Raw genomic sequence first — 27,414 nt, 5'->3', positions numbered from 1 at the left:
GCAGCCCTTACCTCAACAATTCTACTAATGGATGGATGGTAGAATCCATGAACAACTTCGCCATCAATCAGAACTTCACCAAACTGATTGTAACCAACTCCAGTAACCTAAGAAATTATATAAGCTTGCATCAAAATTACTGACCAGTACAGAGGAGAATATACAAGGCATTGTCTCATCTCCTGATATACCTTTATGCCACCACAATACTGCAAAAAGCATATTATACCAAAGCTAGAGACTTCACACAACTGTCCAGAGTACATTTCTCTCCAAGGTCACAAGCCTGGTCATCAACATTGTCATTTTACTGTCTACACACAATGAAAACACCAATCAATTTAAGTTCTACTTTAAAAAAGAAAGTCAAAATCTGGCCAATTCTTCCACGTTCACCTCCTTCATTTATACCTCTGGTTCTAATTATATATAATTAATGGGACAACCTCCTCAAAAAAGCACAATCTAAGTCTTTGTAAAGCTGTACAAGAACATTGTAACTAGTCATAAAGACAATCATGATTAAATGGCAGTCATGCCAAGGTTAAATGGGATTGGAAGCACTGCTTAATTCTGTCAAATACAGTATCCCCTAAAAGTTCCCAAATGAACCCTGGCCTTCAGGACAAGACTTTGTACACACAGCTTATTCCAGATTAGTATTGCTTAGTATTCTTCCAAAGTGATCCAAAAAAATTCTTTAGCAGCAAGGATAGAATAGCAAGAATAGCAACAAGGAAGAAATCAACTTTGCTAACGACAAACTTCAAACTACTCTGAAGAAACCTGAATTTATTAACAAGTTAAAATGGCATGTGAAGCTTCTTCCTAAAGGTATGCCATCAATGATAATAACAAAAAGAAATAAAATGACAAAGGTATGCCTTCAATAAAAATGAAGGAGAGAGGTCAAACAAGATACCTCCGCATGCTGTCCATCCGAAGTAAAGATGTGTGTCACAGTCATTTCGTTCTTGGTCAGTGTCCCAGTTTTATCCGAACAAATCACATTACAGCACCCTTAAAGAAGACAATGTGGACCATCAGAAAAGGGGAAGCATGGGGAGGACACAAAGGTTTTTAATGCTCGCAAATAAATGAACTTGGAAAGTCAAGATACTCAAGAAGGAGAAAATGACTTGACCAATGGAGATGATCTTTTTGATATTCACCTGCACCAATGAAAATGATGTAATGTGGGGGTTCAAAGTAGCATTCTCATCATGCTTGTTTCTCAACATTGGTTATCCAGTTTTCCATTTAGGGTTTAAAAAACAATCCAAATAAAGATTGGTTTTTCCATATTAAAAATTTTTCTAAGTATTTCTCCCCTCTCTCTACTATTCTAGTTTTCCATAATGATCCTGATTCTGTTTAATGAATCTGGGGATGAGACAGGCAGAATTGGCACAAGAGATAACTCACTGGGTTCCTGGGACATAAACAGGTTATGAGAACTGAGATATCACATCACAAGGTATCTCATAGCTCGGATCATGACATCAAACTGCCAGACAGGCAAATTCAATTCAAAGTATTTTTTGAATCTCTCAAATTCAGAATAAAGGGACTTTAAAAAACTGTGCTCCCAAAGCCATCTCATCCATAAAGCAAGAAGGAGTCACAGTAGAGATAAGGTCTCCAGTTAATCTAAGATGACCAGCTCTCAAGTCATTTTTGGGCCAGTGAAGTTTTGCCAATATCACCTTTCTGCTAGTATCAAAATGAAAAAGTTTCACCTGATAGGACAAGTTGTGTTTTTCTTTCATTCCTTATGTTTATTTAAAAGATTTCAGCATTATGATATCAGATGCTGCTTACAGATGTCAGCCTAGCTCGGTATTATCATCACTGATGTCACATGTGGTTTTGTTTTAGGACAGCCTACTCTCCATGGCCACATCATAATAATGGTACAACAAGCGACAGAACCAAATATTCTAAGTTCAGTGCTGATCTTGCTCATTAATTCTATCCAGTCAATGCTCTTAGTTAATATAACTCACCTAGAGTTTCAACGATTGGCAACTTTTTAACAATGGCTCTTTTCTTCACCATTCTCATGACACCAAGAGCCAGAGTCACAGTGACCACAATGGGAAGGCCTTCTGGAATGGCAGCTACAGCCAGACTACAACATAAAGTTACATGTCAAATTAAAATACACATACTGGCTTTCTGAACAAATTGTACAAATTACTCAAAAACTAGGTAACAAAATTCCAAAGAAATTAGTGCTGCCAATCAATGTCTCAAATAAGGAGACCAACCCTCCAACATTTCTTTGCAGAAAGAAGGGAGAGGTCCAGAAGTGTCTTGCATTGCATATTTTCTCAAATATCTCCAATGTAATGATCAGTTATGCAAATTTTTCCCCTCTTATTTTCCATTTAAAAAAACTTAATACTATTTGTTACATGGGATGGCTCGCTGGGAGGGTGGGAGAGGGATTTGGGGGAAACTACAGTGATGTAAAAAAACAAAAGACATCAATAAAAACTTATTTTTGGACAAAGAATGTTGCTAGTCTGACCTGCATCTACTCTAAATCACTTATGTAGAATAAACTACAAAATAGATCATTTTATTAAATTCTTGTAGAATTTAGTAGTACATGAATGAGCCTTGAGTTCTTAAGTCTTAATGCAATCTGAAACTGTTGACATTTTAAAGGTTCTTTCAATTAACCAGGAAAGGCAGGATTGAAATATTAAGAATAAAAAACACAGTGATCTGGGAAAAAACTTAATCCTAGCGCAAAATGAAATTATATAAGCAATATTTACAAATTAGATCCTCTTTTAGATTCTAAGGATTTAGGGAAGAACAGAGCTTTCCCATCTATTCTGTAATGCGCCAAATTCTACAATGGAGCCCAAATGACATTGTTCCCTCCGCTTTGAAAGTTGCTCAAGAAACCACAGCCATCAGACAAGACCCGCAAGACTAAAACGCCAGCTTCTCTCTCACCTCACGCCAATAGTAAACATATCCAGGATATGTTTTCCTTGTAACCAGCCAACCAGCATGATAATACCTGTAACAGAATCAAACAGGTCCTGTCCTCGTTATTCAAACTCTGAGGAAGAGCATGTTGAAAATTAAGGCTGTATGGAAATCTCATGGCAGACAGAGATCACAAGATCACAGATCATAGATTTAAAGCTGGAAAGGACCTTAGGAGTCATAGAGTCCCACCCTCTCCTTTTGTAAATGGGGAAACTGAGGCCCAGAGAAGTGACTTATTCCAGGTCACAGAAGTAGACAACACAACAGGTAAGGTAGAATTTGAACCCAGGACCTTTCACACAAATCTAACATACTGTACTGCATTGGTTTTTGAATTAGGGAATATTTGATCATAATTGGATGACTTCAAATCTAACACTATGGAAAATTTACATCACTGTGTCTTAAACTTAAGAACATAGAAAAAACAGAACCAAATATGTGGAATTTACAATAGCATAAACTAGGGAGGAAGCTACTCTAAATTTCAAAAGATACCTACATCAATTTATTACCTCAATACTAAAAAAAACAGTCAAAGAAAACTTTTCAGATCAAAAAAAGGTGAATCCTTCTAATCAAAGCCACTACTTATGTCCTTGCTCCAGTCACATTTCCTGACATGATACTTTAAAATATATTTTGATGGTACAAAATTTAAAAAAAAAAAAAAAAAAGAGAAACCAATTCCTTCCCTCAAGCTGGCCTTTAAAAGAAGGGAGAAATTACAGCAGAGCAATCTTGATAACAGCAACGTCCTTGGGGCAGGTGAGCACAACTTTCAGGCTCAGGCCAGGCTGAGGTGGCCTTCAGCCCAATCAGCCGTACCTACAGTTACCTGCCCCAACCATGATAGATGGCTGCTATTCATAACGAAGACACCCAGTCTGCCTTGGAAAGCTCCTCAATCAGACAGACACGTCTTAGAAACCTTTTCAGCTGCAGTGAAAGTCTTTGGGACACTGTTACTCCATAGAGGTCACGCACTTTTCTTTGTACACAGTTCTCTGTAGGCTTGGAGTTGTAAGAGGAAGCAGAGAGTAACTTAAAGTTAATTAAGTTCCTTTTCTACAATATTTTATGATCAAAGTGAAAGAACAGGATTGTAGATTATAATCCTCTCTTAATTCAAACAAATTTCGATGTTGAATTATTCCATCTACCAACTAAATTTTTGGCTCCCTCAGCAGGGTTAGTGTCAAGCTGAAAGGACTCTAAGGAGAATCTAACTCCAGACCACTTCTGTCACAATGGAGAGGTTGACCATCACACGGCGGTCACTGTCCTAGCAGCTGATCAGCACTGTTTCTTAAGGCACGAGCAATGTGTGGTTGTAAAAGCAGTTGCGCCACTGATCATATCAGTTTCACTCCAAGGCCTCTCTCTCTCTAAATCTACCCTCTGGTCCAAGACTCCTTCCAGAAATTAAACTGCAGAAAGGGAGGACATGATGGGTACGTGCCTCTTTAGAGGTCTTGACTACATGCAACATCAGTTGATTTTCATCTTTCATCAAAAGATTCTTCATAAACTTTTCCATACTGAACACTATTGGCCTCTCCTCAATTAGCTCATCTCTATTTTACTTAATAGCATCCCAGCTTTAAAGCTCTTAGAAGTCATTAAGTCTATCATACTTTATGTCACTGATAAGAAAACTCAAGTCCAGAGAGGCTAACTATCTGCCTGGAGTCAAGGGCAGAGTCAGAATTTGTACCCCAAACCTCTGTTAGTCAGTCGTGAAGCATGGTAAGGCCAAAGATTTTTTCCTTCTGTTAAACCTAGGAGACACCCCTCTTTTCTCCCTGGTTCCATGGGATTTGAAAGTCCCAGCCAGGCATTTCTAAACAATACAGCCAATTCCAACAGTTGTCTGATTTGTATTCTAAATCAGGTCTCCTTTCAGTAGGCTGCACAGGATGTCAATTCAGGAAGACCTTAGTTCAAATTCAGGCCCAAACAACTCTGAGCTAGGTAACCCTGGGCAAGTCATTTAACCCGTTTGCCTCGGATTCCTCACCTGTAAAGGGGGAACAATCATAGCACCTTTTTTCCCAGGGTTACTGTGAGGATCAAATGAAATATTTGTAAAGTGCTTTTCAAACCTTAAAGCACCATCTAAATAACAACTATTTTAAAAATAAATGCCATTAAAGAAAAAGACATTTCACCTGTCTTAGCAAAGTTCACAGGCACATAAATTTCTTTGAAAAACTGTGTATAGTGGGACCTGATCCAGCAAGGGGCTCTGGTAATCAAGTACTCCCTTTTCTCGAGATGAGGGAGAAACCTGAACCCTGTGCCCACACTATCTACAAGACTCTGAGCTGCCCTGAGCCTGCAGAAGCAGGGTTTGAGAGAAACCTCAAAGGCCACCGAGTCTAAGCCATGAGACTCTCTGTTCCAACAGCCACACAAAAGCTCATCCAGCTTTCTCTCAAGGCAGCCATGAGGGTAAGGAATGGTTCTATGAAGCCCATACCTGCCCCCTGAAAACTTGTCCCCATTACTTCTCATTCTACCCTCGTACACATGAAAGCCCCATCAGAGACATCAAGACCCATTTCTGTTTCCTCCAAGTCTACATACCCCAGGTCCTCTGATCCATGCTCATCTGTGGAATTAAACCCCTTCCCTCCCCCAGCTTCCCCTCCTAAGACCACTCTTGACCATACCACAGTTCTTTTCCTCTACCACAATACCTGGAAAAACGCACTTCTCTGAACAGAATGGACTCGAGTCAGATGGCAACACTACTACCTCCTCCTGAAGCCAGGACACACAGCCCACAACTGTGTTAGATTCGTGTGGTTGCTGTAGATGGAGTATGCCTCTAGGAACACCCCCCCTAATTTTCAGACTAACTGCTGCCTAGTCACACCTCCCACAACTTGTACACAAACCCTAGCTGAAAACATCATCACATGTATCCCTATGAAATTTCATCTTTTTGATTTGGCCCAAAGTTTCAGTCCATTGTGATTTTTCTATGGATCTTATCATTCAGTATATTAGCTAGTCCTTCTTGTCATGGTTATTATACAATTATGGAACCATGATCAAACCCACTCTGCCACTGCATGGGAGGGACTGGGAGCAGAGGACAAGAAGAGGTGAATGTGGACCAATTAGCCCCAGGGTTGGGACTCCTCTTTGGGTTTGACCATTCAACCACATACAAATCATCTTAACTCAGCCATCATCCAGTCCTAATCTCTACATCTTTTCCACAAGAACAGCATGAAAAGCTCTCAAATACATTCTGAAAATCTAGCTAAGCTGTAACAACAGTATTCATCTGATGCAATTACTGTCAAAAGTAAATAACATTCATGTGAGGTCTTTTTTTGATGTAATGATGCTGGTTCTTTGTGCTTGGATTTTCATTAGCCATTCTTTTAATAAGAAACTCGAATTCTGCCAGGAATTGAAGTTGAAGTTATTGGTCTGCAATTCTCTGGTTCCAGACCTTTCCTTTTTGGAGTAGCAAGACAAGATGTGGCCATATTCAGTCCCATGGTCCCCCTTCCCATTTTCCAAAAATATTAAAAGCAGTTGGATGGAGACTCAGAAAGTCCTCCAGGCTCTGGTGACTTAATCTCATCATGGGATGCTAAATGCTCTTACTCTCCTTTCCTTATCTGTGATATAAACTACTCAACTGTCATATTTTGTTCCTTATGTCTAAAGCTTATTCTCTTTTGTTGAGTAAGAATGGAGAAACTCTTGCTTCAAGTTCATCATTTCTACCCTAACTCCCCTTGGATCCTCCTCTCTTCCTCAAAAGCAGCTGAAAAACCCATTTTTTTTGTTCTTAACTTTCCTTGCTAGCTCCAATACATCCTGAATTCTATCCCTTTTGACTCAATTCGTACAGGTCTGTGACATATTTTGTAATCATCATCCACTGGATTCCATATTCTCTACATTTTTTTTAATGGGTGAAGGAGAGATGAAGAGGAGGTTTGAAATTTAAGTTTTATTGATGCCTTGTTTTTACTTCATAGTCACTTCTCTGGTACCCGAGTCCCCCCACCAAACCTTGTAACAAAGAAAGCGTGGAGGAAAAAAACTTGACCAAGTGACCTTATTTGAAAGGGTATGATGCACCATTTCAATCTTGGTCTCCCTCTCTCTCTCTCTCTCCTGGTGATCACACTTTGGTTTCCCTGCTTGTTGCTATATTTATATTACTGCTCTCGTCATTTCATTATTCTCCTAAAGGTCTTTTATGTTTCTCTGATTTCTTTTTGATTAGTCATTTTTTCTGGCATAATGGTATTCCCTTACTTTCACATACCATGAAATGTTCAGTTATTCCCCCAACAAATGGGTATTTGTTCTCTTCTCAATAGCCTATCAAAACATCCCTTTAAAAAGTCTGACACATTAGATCCTTTTTGTGTAAATCTTTTAAAAATTTAAGCTGATGGGCTCCCTCATAACCACACTGGTGTCTTTTGATGACTATCTCTTTCTTAAAAGGAAACCGCTTTCTTGCTAGGTTTGGAATTTGTCTTGAGAGCTGCCTATCTGACTAGGCTAATTTCCCCTCTACATAGGATTCTAAAAATATGCCTTCTGAACTTTTAAAACCAGCTCTCATAGAGTAGGGCTCAGGTCAGACTACACTCGGCTTTTCTTTCCCTCTCTATCATCCATTTTAAAATGTCCTATTTGCCTTCAAGATTTCCATCCATTCTAACCCACCTACCAAGTCTTCCTGGTTGGTGAGAAGTGGATCTGTAATATATTTTCTCTTTATTGGCATTTATATCTTTGAAAGCAGAAAACTGTCATTAAGGGGAATCAAGAAATTATTCCAAATCTATAAAATGAGGTATTTGGACAAGATCATCTCTAAAGGACCCTTCCAGCTCTAAGTTCTAAGATCCATTAATTGTGTCTTTCCAGTATTAAAGACTAAATAGCAACTTCAGATACATACTCACTCTTTTCTTACCTATTATGCCAAAGGAATAAAAAGAAAGTTGTTTTCCTAAAAGATCCATGCTCTTCTGCAGAGGTGTCTTCGGAGACTTTGGGAATAAGAATAGAGGAAACCATTATGATTAGGGGCTTCCAAACAGCATATTATAGTTTCATTTTTTTTTTTTTTGGTTTTTGCAAGGCAAATGCGGTTAAGTGGCTTGCCCAAGGCCACACAGCTAGGTAATTATTAAATGTCTGAGACCGGGTTTGAACCCAGGTACTCCTGACTCCAAGGCCAGTGCTTTACTACGCCACCTAGCCGCCCCTATAGTTTCATTTTTTAAGATCCACTAAAGATTTACAGACTTAAGATAGAACAAATCATATGAAAGCCACTAGGTCAAATCAAAATTACTATAAAAATGAAAAATTTCACACAAGTATTTTTTACATGTGAGAAATGCTTAGAATACTCGAGTACTCAATTCCTGAATAGAGGAGTACTCAGAATATTCAGGTTATGCTTCTCTATTCTGGAACATAACTGTTTCTACCAAACATTGGATTTTTGGCATGTAAGTGTGATCAGTTAAAAACACCAACCATGGTTGTCTGCTATACAAAACCCACAATAAGGCCGCCAATAAGGCCTGCAATACCAGGTAGGTCTAAAAAGGAATTAAGTGAGAAGGGCAGGGAAAGTCAAGAAAAACAAGCATTTGAGAAGAGATTTTGGTTTAGTTGGATTTAAAGTTGAAGTTAAATGAATATGCTTTTTAATACAACAGGCATAGACGAATTACACAATTTTTCCATTGATTCTATGAAAAGCTTAGGATGAATAAAGTACAGCATATATTAAGGAGAAGAGGATAGGACTGAAAAACACACGTCACCCTCAGGACAAGGGAACTGTGAGAAAACCAAAAACTTCAGTGAGTGAGAACTTTCAAGGGTAGAAGTAGATTAATGGAAATAAACTAACACAGTCTGACTTGAGGAGCAGGTAAGTCAGCCAACTTCTTCAGTTTTTAAGATGGAAAATTTATGTGAAGAATATTCTTTTATGAAGATAAACATTATGTGCATTCATTATAACTTAAAATTGTCATTTCAAAGACTTGAAAATGTGATGTCAAGTGAATGCCACACTCAAAACCAGAAAGACTCTGGAAAACGAATTGTAACTGAGTTTTATCACATAAACATATTTCTTTAAATAATAAGAATAATGTTTTTAAAATCTTGCAGCAAATTCTTGATTATTAAGGATTAATAGATTTCTCTTCACAGGAATAATGATTACCAATCAGGTGAGGAGACAGAAAACCTAAAAAAAGCCAAGCACAGACAAGTTTTGAAGGCTAACAGAGAAATTGGGATGATGGTTCTGGCTTAAGGGCAGACTTCCCCTGCCTCAGCTTTTCCTTTATTTATTTTAAATCCACATGTACAAAATATAAGCTGGACAGCACCGAGCACACAGCTGGCACACAATAAGTACTTGCTGAGTAATAGAAAAGTACTCACTTCTTCTGCTTGCATCATTTTAAAAACTTCACCAAATTCAGAGTTTTCTCCTGTTCCAATGACAATTCCCTAAGAGAGAAAAAATGCATGACAAAGAATTTCAAATTCTGTTGGAAAAAAAATGAAGATTGAAAAAAAAAAATCCTGACAGTCACAGTCATCAATAGCAAACACAATCATGATCACTAAGACTCCAGAGGTCCCTCAGCCACTGAACCCCAAACCCCAGCTGTCACATCAGGAGCTGCTATACAGGGGAGCTTTTAACTGGACTTATAACAGTGCATTTCTAACAAGAAATCTTCTCTCTGCAGAGAGAAAAAAAGAGGAACAGGCGTGATGTAAGGGAAACTGCCAAATGTCCATTCAAGCCTTATCTTATTCCCTGAATTGCTACATCACCTTGAAATAAGTCCCATCTATCTTTCAAAATAGGAAGAAAGAAAAAGGCTGCTCTTTGTTTTTTAAAGTCTTCAATCTCTGAAATTTAATGGATGTGGAACTTGCTTAAGATAAGAAATTTTTATTGTTTTAAAAATTACCTTCGCCTTCCCACATCTGACCAATGTTCCCATGAAAGCAATGTTACTTCTGGAGGTTAAGTCACCATTAGTGGCCGCAGGCTGAGGTGTCGTCAGTTTAGAACAGGGGGTTGTTTCTCCTGTCAAACTGGATTCATCAATTGAAAGATCCACAGCCTTTGGGAATGAAAATATTAAAAGTTTAATTTTTTTTACATCTCACTATTAACTTCTACTCTAAAACTCTAGAAACATTGATGTCCTTTGACCTCTCCCTTAAGGATCACTTTTAACGTGAGTAGGATTTGGTATTCATTAGCTAATAACGAAGGGGGGGGGCTCATTTAGTAACAATTATGACAAAATTCATAGGGCAAAATATATTAATAGGACTTTTTCCCCTAATCCTACAAAGTAGTCTCAATACTTAATATTGGGCTTATTTATATCCATATATATGTACATATAGCATTTTTATATACACATAAATTCACACACACACACACATATAGAAATTAGAAACTAAGATTTCTCTATATTTGGGACAAAGCTACATGTAATATATCTTTGTTCAGTTCTTTAATTTCTGTTATATTTTTATGACGGTGAAATGCTAGAGATTACTGAGAAGTTTTTGTTGCTGCTTTGTTGTTCAGTCACATCCAACTCTTTGCACTCCCATTTGGAGTTTTCCTGACAGAGAAACTAGAATATTTTGTCATTTCCTTCTCTAGCTCATTTTACAATTGAGGAAACTGAGGCAAAAAAAGATTAAGTAACTTGCCCAGAAGCATACATCTTATTAAATGCCTGAGGCTGGAAGTTCACCCTTCCTGATTCCAAGCCCAGGGCTCTATCCATCACACCACCTAGCTGCCCATTAATCAGCTGCCCTACAAATATAGTTAACTCAACAAAAGTTTAGGAACATATGGTAAAATACAGGATTACAGAGATTAGATTGCTGTACAGTTCAAACAATTACGAAGACAACAAGGCTGAGATTCAGGCTTTCATTAGTTAACAATCACCATTCAAACCAGTGGGTTTTCCCTTGTTAGAGACCTTTCCGAACAAATCAGATGACCACCTTCTGGTTCTGTTGTAGAGAGGATTCCTAATTAGTTAGATGCTGGACTACTAAGCAACTCTGAGTTTTGATGGTTCATTGTCAAACATAAGGTTGACGTTGCTTTACTTTGACCCTAAAATGGACAAGAACAAGTAGTGGCAGCAGCAGAAGGTTATATACATGAAGGTCTTCTTCGAAAATGAAGGGACAAATGGATGAAGGAGAGATACAAGATATTCTCAAAGGTTTGTTTATTAGGATTTTTCTGAAGAAATAAGTTATTTCAATGTAGTTGTTTATGTAATTTTTTTAATGTAGCAAGAAAGTATAAAGAAAAACCAAAATATAAGTTCAGCAAAATAGAAAAAGTTCCATAAAGACACTGTACAACAAAATAACAATTTTCAATATTTTTTTTTTCCAAAGCTCCCACTTTTGTTCCCAGATCTGCCCAAATCATCTTTTCAAGGTCCAGTTCTGGCCCTTCCACTGCCTGTTCCAAAACTGGCTTCCTACAGGATAAAACACCAGCCCCTAAAATGGCATTTAATGTGCTTTCCAAGTACTCACACTTCTCCCCTGTAAACTGGAGCCTCCACGGATTCACTCACCCAGTAATCTCCCAAGTCTAACATGTACTCCCTCCTCATCAATGCCTATTGACATGCTTCCATCCTGGCAGCTCAGGTAATGATTTCTAGAAAACTTTCCCAAATGAAAGATCTTGGTCTCTTCAATTTTCCATAGCCTTCAGATGCCATTTGGTGTCATTTTAACTTATCTATGTGTATTGTCATCCCTAGCAGACTATGTACTTCTTGAAGGCTATTGAAGGAACTTGAAGGAACTGCTATTTTTCATCTTTACAGCCCCAACATCCATGGAGCACCTTGCACACAGTGGATGCTTTCTCATTGGGTTGAGTTGTATGTCTGCAGGTACACATATGAAATAAATACATAGCAGATTTTTTAAAAAGCATTTTTTCTTGGATACAAAGGAAAAGTCTATTTCCCCTTTAAAAGTTATCTTAAAAATGTAATTTATTTTATGCTACATTTTACATTTCAAACTATCTTCTTCCCTCCTTCCCCAATCCACAATAAAGAAGGGCCCAGATAACAAACATACATGTGTATGTATATATGTATAAATACTACATATACTTCTATTAGTTCTTTTGCTAGCTTAGTTATTCAGTTGTCAAACATTTTCAGAGTTCTGCTCATTTCATTCTTCACTGTTTCATGCAAGTCCTTCTCTGTTTTTCTAAGATCAACCTGCTCACTTCTTACAGTACAGAAGCATTCCATCACAATTATATTCCAAAATTTAATCAGTCATTTTGCAATTCATGGACATCCCTCAGTTTCCAGTTCTTTGCCACCACAAAGAGATCTGTTATCAATATTTTAGAACATATTTTTTTCCCCGATCACCTTGGGAAACAATCCTAATAGTACTAGCTATATTCTAAGCTGTCAAAGATTTCTAAGCCATTGTTGTATAGATCCAGAATATTTGCAAGATCAAGAAATTGCATGGATTATGATGTACTTTTGTCTATAAGCAACAGAACATAAATGTTTCCTAGAAGAAAATCAGAATCACAAAATCAATCCCACATTTTAAAAGAAAATAAGAAACAAGATTTTTTTTTTAGTTCTGGTCAAGAAACATGTTCCTTTGCTTTCAATTTTTCAGGACAGTAGCAATTTTTCTCAAGTGTAAGAATAACCAGGTCCAAAGTTGGGCTATCTTCAGTAGTGATTTATTACACTGAAATACCTTCAGCCCACTATCCATGAGGGGAAGAACAAGAAAGAAAAGGGAACTTTCCCAGACCATTATTATTTCCTCCTATAGTTATGTGACATTTCTGATGCAAATATGAGAAATAATGGGGAATCTGAGCAGAGGCACTTCTATCTAAAAGAGCCCATGCAGTTGATTATACATACCTTAGATAAGGTATATCTTATCTAAGATATAACCAATCTAACTGATGGGATGGGGGTGGTAGGGGTTATCCTAGTTAGGAATAAGATAACCAAAAAAGAAAGAAACAGGTTATTTAAGCATTTTGTAAAATACTCAGGAGAAAAGTGAGGCTCACAGCAATCTCTGATCTGGAGAAGTAGTGCATCTTTGACAATAGCATGTTACATTTGTTAGACATTTTTAAAAATATTAGCTCCATCTCTGAGACTGTAATAGTAGAATGCACCTCTCAGACTGGCCAATGTGATCAGAAAGGACAATGATCATTGTTGGAAGGTTTCTGGGAAATCTGGGACATTAATACATTCTTGGTGGAGCTGTGAACTCATTCAACCTTTCTGGAGGGCAGTCTGGACCCATGCCTAAAGGGCAACAAAAATGTGCATACTCTTTGATCCAGCAATATCACTCCTGGGTCTATACCCTGAAGAGATGATTTAAAAGGGTAAAAACATCACTTGTACAAAAATATTCATAGCAGCCCTGTTTGTGGTGGCAAAGAAATGAAAATTAAGTGCATGTCCTTCAATTGGGGAATGGCTTAGCAAACTGTGGTATATGTATGTCATAGAACACTATTGTGTTAAATAAAAGTAAAAATTACAGGATCCAATCCACAAAAGAACATGAAGAATTATAGAGAAAAGAATACACTTTGCTATATACATATCTTTTCTGCTTTGTCCAGCCAGCAACATCAGCTCAGTTAATCTGGAAAGGCAAGTGGGAGAAAGGAGGCAGCAAAAAGTTGTATGGGGCACTCCCTTTCTTTCACCTCCCCCCCCAAAATGAAACAAACTAAGAAATTAGGATGTGAAGAATAAATAGCCCTAAGCAGACGACACAGGCCACGAAAACCAATTGCATCCCAAGAATGAATTAAAAGCTCTTGTCCAAAAGATAGAATCTATATTGTAGCCTGGAAAATTGGCAGATAATGTGCATCCTTCTAGCTGGAAAGGTACTGGGTACTGTGTCCTTTTAAGGAGTTACGTGGAAATTATCTACATTCTCTGGAAAGTCCATCCAAGAACTGGCATCTGAATTAAATACCCTGCTCAGTCCAAGATGGTTAAAAAGTTTAGAAGGCCAGGAACCCATATGAAGTCTTTTGTAGGAAAACATCTTTCACTGATTATTAGAAATATCAGTTTCCTAAAACGAAAGGATTCAAGTTGATAATCACTTTTGCTAGCTTAAAACAAAAAAATCCATTATTATAACTCAAATTCGCAATTGCAAAGCAATATAAACTAACAGCAGAAAGAATCCCACAGTTGGGTCCGGAGACTTGGGTGTGTACCCTGCCTGCCTCATTAAAGTTTATATTTGCAAGAGAAGAACATAAAGACACAAACCAATTGAGTACTATCTGATCCAAGAAAATAAATCAATCTAGTGCTCCAATGTTGTTTTGGTTTTTTTTGGTACCATTTATGGGATTATATAAAGTCAATACACAACACCACATAGGTCATTTTAGAAGCCTTTTCTGCCAGTATTTCATATGAATTCCAAATTTTTATCTAACAAAAATTGAAGATCAATTTAAAGTTCTCCTACAAAGGTTCTTTCTTGACATGGTGACCCTGGTCCTCCAAGATAGGCTGTCAGCAGAAACTCTGACAGCATCTCCCAACTGCAGAAGACTATATAGTAAATACCGGAGTTCAGCAATGTAGACTAGGCTAGCTGTATGAGAAGACCCTGATTCCCAGGGGACCACAGAGTGAATTTTTTTCAGAAACAGCAATCCTCTAAAGACCACTTTATAAAGTCTTAGGAGAGAGTCCATATGAATGAAACCCCAAGATTGCTAAAATATTACAGCACAAAAATTATTTTAAAGACTCAAAAAGTATATGTGTTCTCAGAGATCATTAGACTTCTATAATTTAAAATAAACTGTCACAAATAAAAAAGACTAATAGGAATTGAAAGGTTAAAACAATTACTGAATTTGTTGACTAGATAGGTAGCTAGGTGGCATAGTGCCAAGCCTGGAGTCAGAAAGACCTGAGTTCAAATTCAGCTTTAGATATTTACTTAGCTGCCCTGACCCTAAGCAAGTCATTTAAGATCTGATTCATTTTCCAACTCTATAAAATGGAAATAATAACAGCACCTACTTCCCCCAGGGTGTTGTAAACAAATGAGCTAAACACCATAAAGTGTTTAACAATGCCTAGAACACAGGAGATAAATAAATGCTAACTACTGGGGTTACTGTTGCTAACATAATTCTTTCAAGAGAATTTTTATAAGAAACCAAGAAATGGCCAACACTTCAAAAATCATGTGTGGTTATATGCTGATGCAGGGGAAAGATGAAGAGAACTATGAATGTAACAAAGAAAATTGGGTGGAGATGTACACTGACCAATGACCTTACTCTTGAGGTATAAATTGACCAGAAGTAGAGAATTATGATTGTAACAGAAACAATTGTAATCTTAAAGGCTGCTCAAATTGGGTGGAGAGCTCCATTCTTGATGTACCATTGATTCACTGTTTAATGTAAAATTTGTATCCTGATCTCCTTAGGCTTTATCCTTTACCTAATTCCTGATCCAGTAAGAGAAAGGGAGTTCACCTTTTGCCCTCTAGATGAGAGGCAAGGCATAAAAACCTGGATTGGACTCCAGTTCAGGGCCCACAGTCTTCTCTACCAACCTGTGGCCCAGACAACACTGCTTGGCTGTTCTTTTATCTCTCTCTCTCTCTCTCTCTCTCCCCCCCCCCCCCAGCCCTTCCTTTTAAATAAATTTTTGTTTTATTTCCACCCATGCTTTCCTCAGTCTGAATAATGATTCCTCATAGGCAGAACCGAACTCAAGTAGGCCAGCAGCTACAATGCTACACAACAATTTAATAAATACCTGATGAAAAAAGTATCTATCATTAGAAAATAATGACAGCTTGTTCCATTATATAGTTTAAAACTAACTTTGTTTTGATTTTCTGCTGCAAGAGTCAATTAGAGAATTGTACCCTGCTGGCTTTCACAAATGAAAAAAATAAAATATAATCACCGATTCTTACTTAAACTTTATTGCCATTTATTTTCAGATAAGATTCATTCTCTCAACCATCATACACAGAATTATAATCTTTTAGCCCATGTAGTATTTTGTGAATTTAAAACTATAATTCTCAGAAGGGCTCCAGAAGGTGCCATAACACAAATATGGTCAAGAAGCCTCACCCTGGTTTTCCAAAGGCAACCAGGATATTGAGAGTAATTTAAGAGAAGAACCTTGTGTGTTTACATACCAGCACAGGCATATATGTAGATACAGATATGTATACATGCATGTGCACTAGGTTAGCATGTTCAGTTCTCTCAATAACCTGGTTGCATTTTGAAAATCAAAATGAGGCTTCTCAATCTTTTTGATGTTACAGACATGCACAAACATACACATGTGTATTTTATGTATATATACGTAAGGGCACATATATACCTATGCAGATACAAATTTATACACACACACTGAATAGGCAAGCCAATGTGAATTGCGGTGGTGTGCCTCCTATACACATAGGTGCACAGACGCATTGTGTTCATAGATGTATATGTGTATATAGCATTCTACTATTACAGTGCTTGCCAAGGAGTAGCTTGCCTGGCACAATTATTCACAGAAATTTATATTGTACCTTCTTCTCTCCAAACCTGAGATGGACAGATTAGAAAAAGGAAAAGAAATGGGCCCAGAATACAAGATCTACAACTTGGCCATGGCCATCTCCATCCACATATAAATGGACACAAAATGTAAATGAAACACTTGATTCAAAACTGTCATTCTCTTATGCCAATAGGTTAAAACCTTAAAGGTGAAATAACTACACCTGGACAGGTCCTCTGCAATAATTTAAGGAAACAAAGAGTCCATCAGTGACTTTTCAATGAATACCCAAAATAAATCTTTGACTGGCTTGAAAGACAATTGGATTCTGCCTGAAGCTGCCAGGGAAGCACTGCTTTGGAGACAAGACTGTTCTTAGGCCATAAAATTCAAATAGATGCTAAATTTAGCAGCCTCACCTGTGCAATTCTTATTACCTGCTTCATGTGAACATTGGTACACACTGACAGTCAATCCATGAATATAATTTTTATCCCACTTTGAATTCCTCCTCCCATCTCCCCATCTGTAAATGTACCACTCCCCCAAAGTCAGTCTCCATTTATTCTCTCCATGCTCAGAGGTGACACAAGCTCCTGAGGGCAGAGGCTAGTTCCTTTTTATCTTCCCAGCTTGAGACCCTGGCACCTGCTGGACCTTTAGGGAGTGGCTGATGTTTCAGCATGGATCTCTTATATTCTCAATGGCAACAAAATCATCCAGTTCTTTTACAAATCAATATTTATCTAGCTCTTCTTCAACCCTCTGGGAATTCTTTTTTATTATTACAGGCAGTATAGCTAGAGTTAAAAGCAGCTTTTATCAATGAGGTGCTTTCCTCTTTGGCTTTTTTCCTTTTTTTTGAACATCTCTGAAGATATTCCAAAAAGGGGGCATTACAAGGTCAAAAAGAATGAAACTTTTTTATAATCACAGATCCATCCTGCTCTCCCCGCAAAAAAAATCTGCTGGCAACAAATGGAAGCTTGTAAGAAGTACTCAACTTCTGCATGGTACTATCCACTGGATTTGATGATTTTCCTTTGTTTTGCACATGGTACATTTATGGGTCAGACTGAAGATTTTTCTAAGTTCTTAGTATTAGCTTTCCTCTTGCATCAACTGCCTGCTACTGGGGCCTGAGTATTAATGAATCTTACAGACTTGTACCAATAGTTCTATATACATCTCAGAATCAAGATTTTTTTTTCAGTTGAGTCTAACACAAATATTCCACCATCAGCCCAAACTGCTTTTAACATAGCTTTATTAATGTTTTATTTTTATATAATCAAGCCTAGCAACCCTATCTTTGATAATTTCTTGAAAAGTGAAACAATTATCTTGTTCAGTTGAAAAAAATTAATTTTCTCCTCATTTTTGACTTTTAAATTAATGGTTCTTTGTCCAAAATAATTTAAATGAACTTTCAATTGGTTTCAGAATAATTTCATTAAGGTTTAATAATGCCCTCACATAATCAGACTGTTTCATGGAAAAATAATTTAAGTCATTATTACTGTAGGCAAATTACTACACACACACACACACACACACACACACACACACAAAACCACTTGATAAATAGTTTTATTTAAAATCATGAGAAGTTGATATCTAAAAGACTATCTGAACCCTGCATTCTTACCTCAAGAACTATAAACTTTTTAAAAAATATTTTGATAATTCTTTTTCAATAAAATTGATTTCTTTTTTTAATCCTACATATTTTAGCCTGTACTTATAAACTCATTATTCTGAGAAAAAACTCACAGACTGTCAAAGGGATCTGTGACACAAAACAGTTAAGAAGTCATTATCATCATCAGTATCACTAATATTTATTAAGGGCCTGGGACAGCCACTGTGTTAAAGCAGTCACAATTATTTCATTTGCTCCTCATAACAACCCTGGGTGGAAGATGTAGTTTTTTGACCCTTTAAATAAATCATAGATGTGAACTTGTTAGAAATAAAGGTTAAAAAAAGCTTAACTCTAAAGCTCTGCCAATCACTCAAATTCTTTTCACAAACCAGTTTTCTCTCTCTAACTAAAATAATCACATTGTATCACATTCTAAGAATTAGTAAAAATATATTGCAGACTTAAACTACATAGAGTTTAACAAAGGTTCTCCTGTTTATAGAGGAAATTGCTATGGTTAATTAAAATTTTTCATAGAGAATTATTAGGAAAGCTCCTAGAGGCCTGCTTAAAACACCTCTAAAAAAACTGGTTCTTTTTTCTGAGGCTTCATAGCTTCAATTTGTCATTTATATTCTCACAAGGTCTTTATTAAAAACAAAATAATATTAAAAATTTATATTAAGTCAAAAAGATCACTACAACATTCTAGAGGAGCAGCTCTCTTGAACTTTGCCATCTCAGGACCCTCTCCCCCAAAGCTTTTGTGTTTGTGGATTATAACTATTGATATTTACTGTATCAGAACTTAAACTAAACTAACTTGTATTGTTCAGGTTGGTTTTTTTTTAGATTGTTGTTTTTTTTTTTTTGCAAGGCAAATGGGGTTAAGTGGCTTGCCCAAGGCCACAGAGCTAGGTAATTATTAAGTGTCTGAGACCGGATTTGAACCCAGGTACTCCCAACTCCAAGGCCAGTGCTTTATCCACTACGCCACCTAGCCACTTAACCCCATTTGCCTTGCAAAAAGCTAAAAAATTAAATTAAATTAAAATAAAAAAAGAGCTAACAGAAGATTTCAGCTTTACTGTTATCAAAATAGTAATGCCTGAATCCGTGTAATAGAAAAACATATTGACAGGGGCAGCTAGGTGGTACAATGGATAGAGCACTGGTCCTGGTGTCAGGAGGACCTGAGTTCAAATCCAACCTCAGTCACTTAATTGCCTAGCTGTGTGACCTTAGGCAAATCACTCAAACACCACTGCCTTAAATAAAAAAATTTTTAAAAACACCATACTGAATAGTCTTGGAGGTAGCCTCTGAAGGTTGGGCAACATGCTATATTAATGATGTAGGGGAAGATGAAGAAAATTGTGAATGTAGAAATTGGGTGGAGATGTTTTTGACTACCATCTACTCTTGAGATGTAAATTGACTAGAAATCAGAAAATTATGATTTTAACAGAAACAATTGTAATCTTAAAGGCTGCTCCAATTGGGTGGAGATCCCTTACCTCCTACCTAATTCTGGGTCCAGTATAGGGGAAGGGAGTTCACCTTTTGCCCTCTGCAAGACATAAAAACCTGGGCTTCTCTGACCTATGGCCCAATCAACGCTGCTTGGCTGTTCTTCTCTCTCTCTCTCTCTCTCTCTCTCTCTCTCTCTCTCTCTCTCTCTCTCTCTCCCTCCCTCCCTCCCTCCCTCCCTTTCTATGTCTTGTGACCTTTTTAATAAATTTTTGTTTTATTCCCATCCTTGCTTTCCCAAGTCTGAATAATGATTCCTCAAAGGCAGAAACAAAATCAAATAGCCAGTGGCTACATTAAGACCTATAAAGAAGCTCATCTTCTACTTTGTCTTCCACTAAAATGTAGTTAGATGTAAAATGGAGTCAGTGGCCAAATAGGTTCTGCCCCTGGCACAACCAGAGCTTTCTCCAGCTCTAACAAGCATCGAGCTGCCTAGATACCATTGGTACTGCCAAACTGTTGCTGCATGACTGGGCCAGGAGGAACCTGAGCTCAGACCCAGAAGACAAGACCCTGGAGGTCGCCATCTGAGCCTCATGTAAAAAGAAATCTTATTCAACAAGAACCTCTCATCACACCTAAGTCAGCTTTGCCACAATTTTCACCTGCTGCTCCCAATCTGCCAGAGGGATCCAAAGAGAACAAGGTTAAACCCCTCTTCCATTTGGCTGCTCTTCAAGTCCTTTAGACAACTATCCTAGGTCTCACCCCACCTCTTTTCCCCTCACAAAAGGGCTGAATTTCCTCTCCCATCTTCAAGAAGCCCTTCACTAAGCCAGCTAACACCCTCTGAACAAGTCTCCAGTCCATTTGCATCACACAAGACTGCAGACAAAGTGTAACAAGGGCAGGGGTCAGTGACACAGTCCTCACCAAGCCTTTCTTAATGAGAGGCCAGCTCAATTCTGGCCTCCAAATCACATTATTGATTCATCCTGAGTTAGTGATCTACAAAGCACCCCACCTTTTTTCTGACCAGCTGCTATTTTGCCATAAACCTCCATCCTTCCAACTTGTGAAGTGGTTTTTCTTTAATCCCAGGGGCTGGCCCTTACATCCTATTTCGCCCAACTTTCTAGTCTACTAAGATCTTTTGGGAAGCTAACTCTAATCCAGAAGCTTGCCTGTTCCACCTAGTTTTACTTCATCTGCAAACTGGAAATGCAAGCTGGGAAATGACCAGTTTTACCATAGTTTAGTCCCACTAGCAATTTAGGGCAGGGCCTCTTCCTTCCCTCCTCCAAAAGAGAAGAGGAGAATGGCTTTCCTTAAGAAGAGAAGTTGTCTATGCCCATAGGGTAACAAAAATGTGCATACCCTTTGATCCTGCAATACCACTACTAGGTCTATACCCTGAAGAGTTCATGAAAAGGGCAAAAAAAACATCACTTGTACAAAAATATTCATAGCAGCCCTGTTTGTGGTGGCAAAGAATTGGAAATCCAGTAACTGTCCTTCAATTGGGGAATGGCTTAGCAAACTGTGGTATATGTATGTCATGGAACACTATTGTTCTATTAGAAACCAGGAGGGACAGGATTTCAGGGAAACCTGGAGGGATTTGCATGAACTGATGCTGAGTGAGATGAGCAGAACCAGAAAAACACTGTACACCCTAACAGCAACATGGGGGTGATGATCAACCTTGAAGGTCTTGCTCATTCCATCAGTGCAACAATCGGGAACAATTTTGGGCTGTCTGCAAAGGAGAATGCCATCTGTATCCAGATAAGGAGATGTGGAGATTGAACAAAGTGCAAGGACTATTCTCTTTAATTTAGAAAAAAAAAAACCCAGCTTATTGATTGATCTTGTTATCTTTTAGACTTCTCTTTAAGGATATGATTTCTCTCTCATCACACCCAATTTGGAACAAGGTACAACATGGAAACAAAGTAAAGACTGACAGAGTGCTTTCTGGGGGGGGGGGGACAAGATTGGGGGAAAAATGTAAAACTCAAATAATATCTTTAATAAAAATAAATTAAAAAAAAAAAAAGAAGAGGGTCACCCAAGAGAAGCATCATGCCATAAGAGGCTGCTCTTGAGGCCAGGCCTTCAACCAACTCCCAAGCCACCCAACTGTGGTCCTGCTCTCACCTCAGTCACCACACCTCACAAAAGAGGGCAACAGTAGGACCATGGTCAAATGCTGTGCTCCATATAGACAAGCTTTGTTGACCAAGTTCCCTCCCTTAGATGTCAAGGTTAGTCTAGCTTTCCATCATTCTGAATCTATGGTGGGTCTTGGGAGTCAATGTTTTATTTTCCTTTCTTTCCCCCTAGCTCTTAGCACAGTCCCTAACAATATAAAGTGTTTCATTTGTTTTCTCATTAAGAAGCACTGACTGCATCTCTTTTTCATCTCCTCTCCACCGGGAAAAAAACAAAGGCTAAAACAAAAAATAAGAAGCAAAAACATGACCCTCTTAATCAAGAAGTCTATGGTGTCTTTGGGAAGACGACACTTTTTTTTGCTGGCATTTCTGGGGTATAGGATAAGATCCTTTTAAAAGGTACAGTTATCCAACAAGCACAAACTTTGCAACTAGAACACTTTTTAAAAGAAAGAGATAAGGCACAAACCCTAGATAGCAGAATCATTATACTTGTGTAAAAAGAAAAGAAATAGGAAATAAACAGTGATTCCCCATTAACCTAAACCAAACATTTAAAATAAGATTTAAGAATACAATTCAATAAGCAGCTAGGCAGTGCAGTGGATAGAGCACCAGCCGTGGAGTAAGGAGGACTGGAGTTCAAATCTAGTCTCAGACACTTAATAAACACCTAGCTGTATGACCTTGGGTGAGTCACTTAACTCCATTGCCTTGTTTAAAAAAAACAAACAAAAAAGAATACAACTTAAATAATTCATTGCCAATCTTTGATCTCTAGAACATCTTCTATTTAAGCCCCTATTAACTGTACTATGCTTCTGCTTAAGATTTAACATAGAAATTACTGTTTTCTCTAATCAAACAAAAAACCTGAATGGCAAGGATCAATTAGCATTCCAATTTCCATTAAATTCCTGGCATAAAAAGTGTCAACAGTTTAAGTTAAGGAAGTTTTTCTGTTTGCAGAAAAAAAACTCTGGTTATATAAGGATAAAATGAAAGAGAAAGAAGAGAAAGAAGAGAAAGAGCAGTACTGGCCAATCTGAAACATTTCATATGTCCATATTTAAATAGAAATATTTAAATGTGAGGCATTCCAAAAGTGGTTTTCAGCTTACCAAAGACTGGCATTGTGAGCAGAGGGCTGGTCCTGGAATCCAGAAGATTCAAAAACCTACTACCTGTGTGATTTATAGCCTTAAAGAAGCCCCCTTTCCTCTCAGTTCTCCAGGCAACCCTCTAAGACCCTTTTGGTTATTATCGCTGAGTCATTTTTCAGCTATGTCTGACACTTTGTGATCCCACTGCGGATTTGCTTGGCAAAGATACTAGAGTGGTTTGCCTTCTTCAGCTCATTTTAAAGATGAGGAAACTGAGGCAATCAAGGTGAACTGACATGCCCAAGGTCAACCAGGTTATATCCTAGGCCAGATTTGAACTCCTGAAGATGAGTCTTCCTGACTCCAAGCCCGGCACCCTGTCCACTGGGCCACCATGCTGGCCTCTAAGACCTTAAGTTACAAAGTGTGATCTATACTGACAGATGAACTTACAACACTGCATGTACTGCATAATTAGGGGAACTGAAGATTCAAACTCTGTCCTCCCCTTTTCGTTTAACAATTAAAATATATTTGAAAGTTAAATATAATTTTTGGTTATTCTACTCAATTTTTACCAAGAGATCCTTATTAAGTGAGATACATCATCATTTTACTAGGGAAAAAAAGGGATGGAAGGAAACCAACTTCTATAAACAGGGCAAGGAAAGAAAAAGAACAAAATAAAATTAATCCTAAAAAATATTAACATAAGAAAAAATAACTCAAAATTGAAAGTGCATACTATCAGATGGTTCATTATTATGTATGCCCTTCATAGGGGGCATACATAGATTTACCCTAAAGCTAAAGCCCATGAATTCACTTGCAAAAAGCTGTGTTTCTGGATTAAACTCCTGTCCTATTTAAAACTGAAAAGATCAGAGAATTCCCCAGTCTACCTGCACATTTCCTATCAAGCTGTACAAAAATTTAAATTGATGACAACCCCCTAGCCATTTAAAGGTTTCCTAAATCTGCCATTCCCAAACTAGAGGAACTCAAACACAAACTTCCTTCCCCTACAACTATCACTTTCTCCTTTTCAGAAGTCTCTGTCACAGGATTCTCCCCTTCCCTCCAAAGGTTGTCAGACATACCTCAAATAAGCGCAGGTCAGCAGGGACTCGATCTCCCACAGACAAACAAACAGTATCCCCAGGAACCAGATCTCGTGCTAGGGTATGTTCCAGCCTCCCTTCTCGCACACTATAATTTAAAGTACCATTAGTCAGAACCCAGGACACTGCTCATTTTAAAAGAAATCTTCTCAGCCAAGTCGAGGCAGAAGTCATTATGACCATTACTACTATGATTTGTCACCTATTAGAAATGAGAGTAAAGATACGTTCCTTGTTATTGATCATTAAGATCAGCATGAGAGGAAATAATTTTAAGAAATGAAGCACCTAAAATATGTAATTAAAAGCTACAAAACAGAAAAAATTTAAGTCATCTGTGGCAGGAACTATAGTTAGGCATAACAATCTTTTAAGGTTCTAGATTAAGTTAAAATATCTAAGTTCAATATTAAACATGTGGTTTCAAAAAATCCACATTTCTGTATAGTATATATTTATTTTCCTCATGTTGAATCAATCTTTTCTATATTATTAGATAAACCTAGATCCATAATGAATTTATTCTAAAGTGTAACTCTTGAATTCCATTTTAAAAGGGAAGAAATATTCACATCAGAAATAAAAGTCTTACCAATGACATTCTGGTGGAACAAGTTTACTCAATTCCTCAAGTGATTTTTCAGAACGATATTCCTATTAAAATGAGAGATGCAAATTAAAGGATGAAAGAAAGATTCATCTTAACATAAATTCTAATTGGTTTCATTATCTGAAAAAATCTCCCATTTAACTATCAGGATGTTGTGAGGGCTAAAGGATACACTCCTAATACAGAATCATCATGCACAAGATAAATGTAGAGTAGTAGCATTTCATTTCTTGTAAGAAATGCAAGAAGTAATCACCAACAGTTAACTAGGGCTTTCATCGCTATCCCTGAACTAGAAATCTCTCTCAATTCCACATTCTCCTTTCACAGAGGGCATACATAGATTTACCCCAAGAAGCCTGTGAAAAAGACTAAATTAAGCCAATTATTGTTAGCTTTAACAACTTTATTCTCATTCAATTTGACCAAAACTATAATCAAAATTTAAATTATTAAAGAAATTTAGATTTGTTAAGAATCATTACAACGAAAAATAAATTCAAATAGAATTCAGTTTAGGGTTCAATGGAGAGGGATGGCAGAAACACCTGGCTAGGAAGGCACAATGCCTTTGCTATGAGATCCTAATGAAAACTCAGGAGGTACACACCTTCCTCTTTTTAAATCTTTCCTAACTTGAATTATGTCCACACTTCCACAATAACATATCTATCTATTCATAGCTTCTATATGGTAAAGTAAGTAAAGAACAAATGTTGTGTCATTCTCCAAACAAACCCAGCATATCAAGAGTGTGAGGAAAACAAGAAGCACCATCATTTCTCAATACTTCTTCCTCACCATCTGGGGGGCCTCAACCATCATTGAAGAAGAAACAATCACAAGGACTGGGGACAAGCAGAGGGTCAGATCCACTGTCCCATGGTTAAGGCTCTCTTGCAATCTAGTCTATACACCTTACCCTCAACCCTGCCATTTTATCTAAAAGGACATCTTTCACAATTGTACAAATACATGGTCACCTCCCCTTGTCTCCTGCAGCTAGTTGCCCCATCTGGAACACAAACTCACAAAACTCACTTCACCTTATCAGTCTCTACAAGTCTCCCACCCCATCCTATTCATCTTGCTGCCAACCCTCTCTCCAGGGCCCATGGGCCATCTCTTCCTCTGGGAACAATAATTAAGCCAGTAGTACAAATACTGTCAACATTCCCCTAAATGTTAACTGATACATTCACTCCTACAGAAGAAAAAATGCATTTTTTCTATATTTGTGACCCTTCCTTCCTGAGTGCCTGCTCCATGTAGAGAACATCAAAGGTAGCTGGCCTAGACCAGGGACATCAAACTCAAACACGAAATCAAATATAAGAATCCTTGCAGACCCCACACTGACTTAGAAAACCACATATTCATATTATCAATGTTTTATTGTATTTTACTTTACTGTTAACTATTTCCCAATTAGTATTATTCGGGTTTGAACCAGAGTATTATGGGCCACACGCTGCCCAAGAGAATGAATTTGGAAAAGCAGCGAAGGGCTTGAAAAGACAAAGACAAAAGTCACTGATAAAGACTTTATACATACAGCTGCCCCAGAAATCTTAGTGCCATTTGAGGCTGGTTAGGGACCCCCAGTACCATCTCAGTCAGTCTTTGCAATAGCCCTGGGTAAGTGCTTTTACAGTGTCTATTTTGTAGATGAGAAAATGGAGGTAAAGTTAGCAAGTGTCTGAAATAAAATGCTAACCTAGACCTTTCTGACACCAAATCTACCATCTCTAAGGAAGCAAATCAAAATCAGGCTAATGGTCCATCCAGGTGAGCACTGGAGGGATCAGAGCTCATAGTGAGGAGGAGATTAAATATTGGGTTGGGGGGGGATGTCTTAGGGAGTGTCAGCAGGTAGGCCGAGGTCCCCATCCCAAGGGCAGAGAGAGATAAGAGCAAAAGGAGAAGGGGCTGAGCAATGGCTGACAACAACAGCATGATCTGACTGGGTAAAGCATCTCAATGGAGTGAGGAGAGAAGGGTGCTCATGGTAACTTTTGTCTATCTAGCATGTGCCTGCCTCAGATCTGAGTGAGCCATCGGTCAGACCCCCTCTGAAGGGCTCACGTTAACAAGAAATAAGCTTGAAACGCCCAAGGTTCGAAGCTCTCATGACAGGACATGGGTCCTCCTTTTCTCATGAGGCGCAGTGGCTTCACCTTTCATTTCTAGTACTATGTTGCTTTAACCTGTTCTATCAGAGCACACCGACTCTGTGCATGTGAAGCTCTTAGGAAAGTGGTTAACATAGTTCTCAGGCAGGTCAGGTTCCAATGATCCGATTTTGATTGGCTTTTCATGTCATATTGCAATAAAGTACAGAACAATTTACAAAGGATAAAACCAATATTGGAGGCCATGAGACTAATGAAAAGTTCTACAGAAGATAAATTATTAACACACCAAAATTTCAATCAACCAAAATAAAATTTAATATCCACAGAATAGCAAGAAATTGAGGCATAGATGAATGAGCTTGCAACCTTTTTTAAAGTTGTAATCCAATGACTTAATATTTGTACGTATTATGACATTCAGGTAAGAAAACAAACACCCCTCTCAATCACAGG

General features: G+C 37.8%; 1 protein-coding gene across 6 annotated transcripts in view; it reads right to left on the bottom strand.

Annotated features, from left to right (window-relative positions):
* Positions 1 to 27,414, bottom strand: part of ATP2C1 (ATPase secretory pathway Ca2+ transporting 1) — a 220,828-nt gene that overhangs the window by 23,673 nt on the left and 169,741 nt on the right. For all 6 annotated transcript variants that reach the window (XM_074195792.1, XM_074195793.1, XM_074195796.1 and 3 more), the window contains 9 exons: positions 24,809 to 24,870; positions 24,196 to 24,304; positions 10,014 to 10,169; positions 9,472 to 9,540; positions 7,973 to 8,048; positions 2,971 to 3,037; positions 2,007 to 2,131; positions 923 to 1,020; positions 12 to 107 (listed from right to left, as the gene is read on the bottom strand). In XM_074195792.1, the coding sequence (XP_074051893.1) occupies positions 12 to 107; positions 923 to 1,020; positions 2,007 to 2,131; positions 2,971 to 3,037; positions 7,973 to 8,048; positions 9,472 to 9,540; positions 10,014 to 10,169; positions 24,196 to 24,304; positions 24,809 to 24,870 (858 nt within the window). The remainder of the gene's footprint in view (positions 1 to 11; positions 108 to 922; positions 1,021 to 2,006; positions 2,132 to 2,970; positions 3,038 to 7,972; positions 8,049 to 9,471; positions 9,541 to 10,013; positions 10,170 to 24,195; positions 24,305 to 24,808; positions 24,871 to 27,414) is intronic.

Source organism: Macrotis lagotis, chromosome 7 (genome assembly GCF_037893015.1).
Source record: "Macrotis lagotis isolate mMagLag1 chromosome 7, bilby.v1.9.chrom.fasta, whole genome shotgun sequence".
NCBI classification, from domain to species: Eukaryota; Metazoa; Chordata; class Mammalia; order Peramelemorphia; family Peramelidae; genus Macrotis; species Macrotis lagotis.
This window is presented reverse-complemented; position numbering and strand designations above follow the sequence as displayed.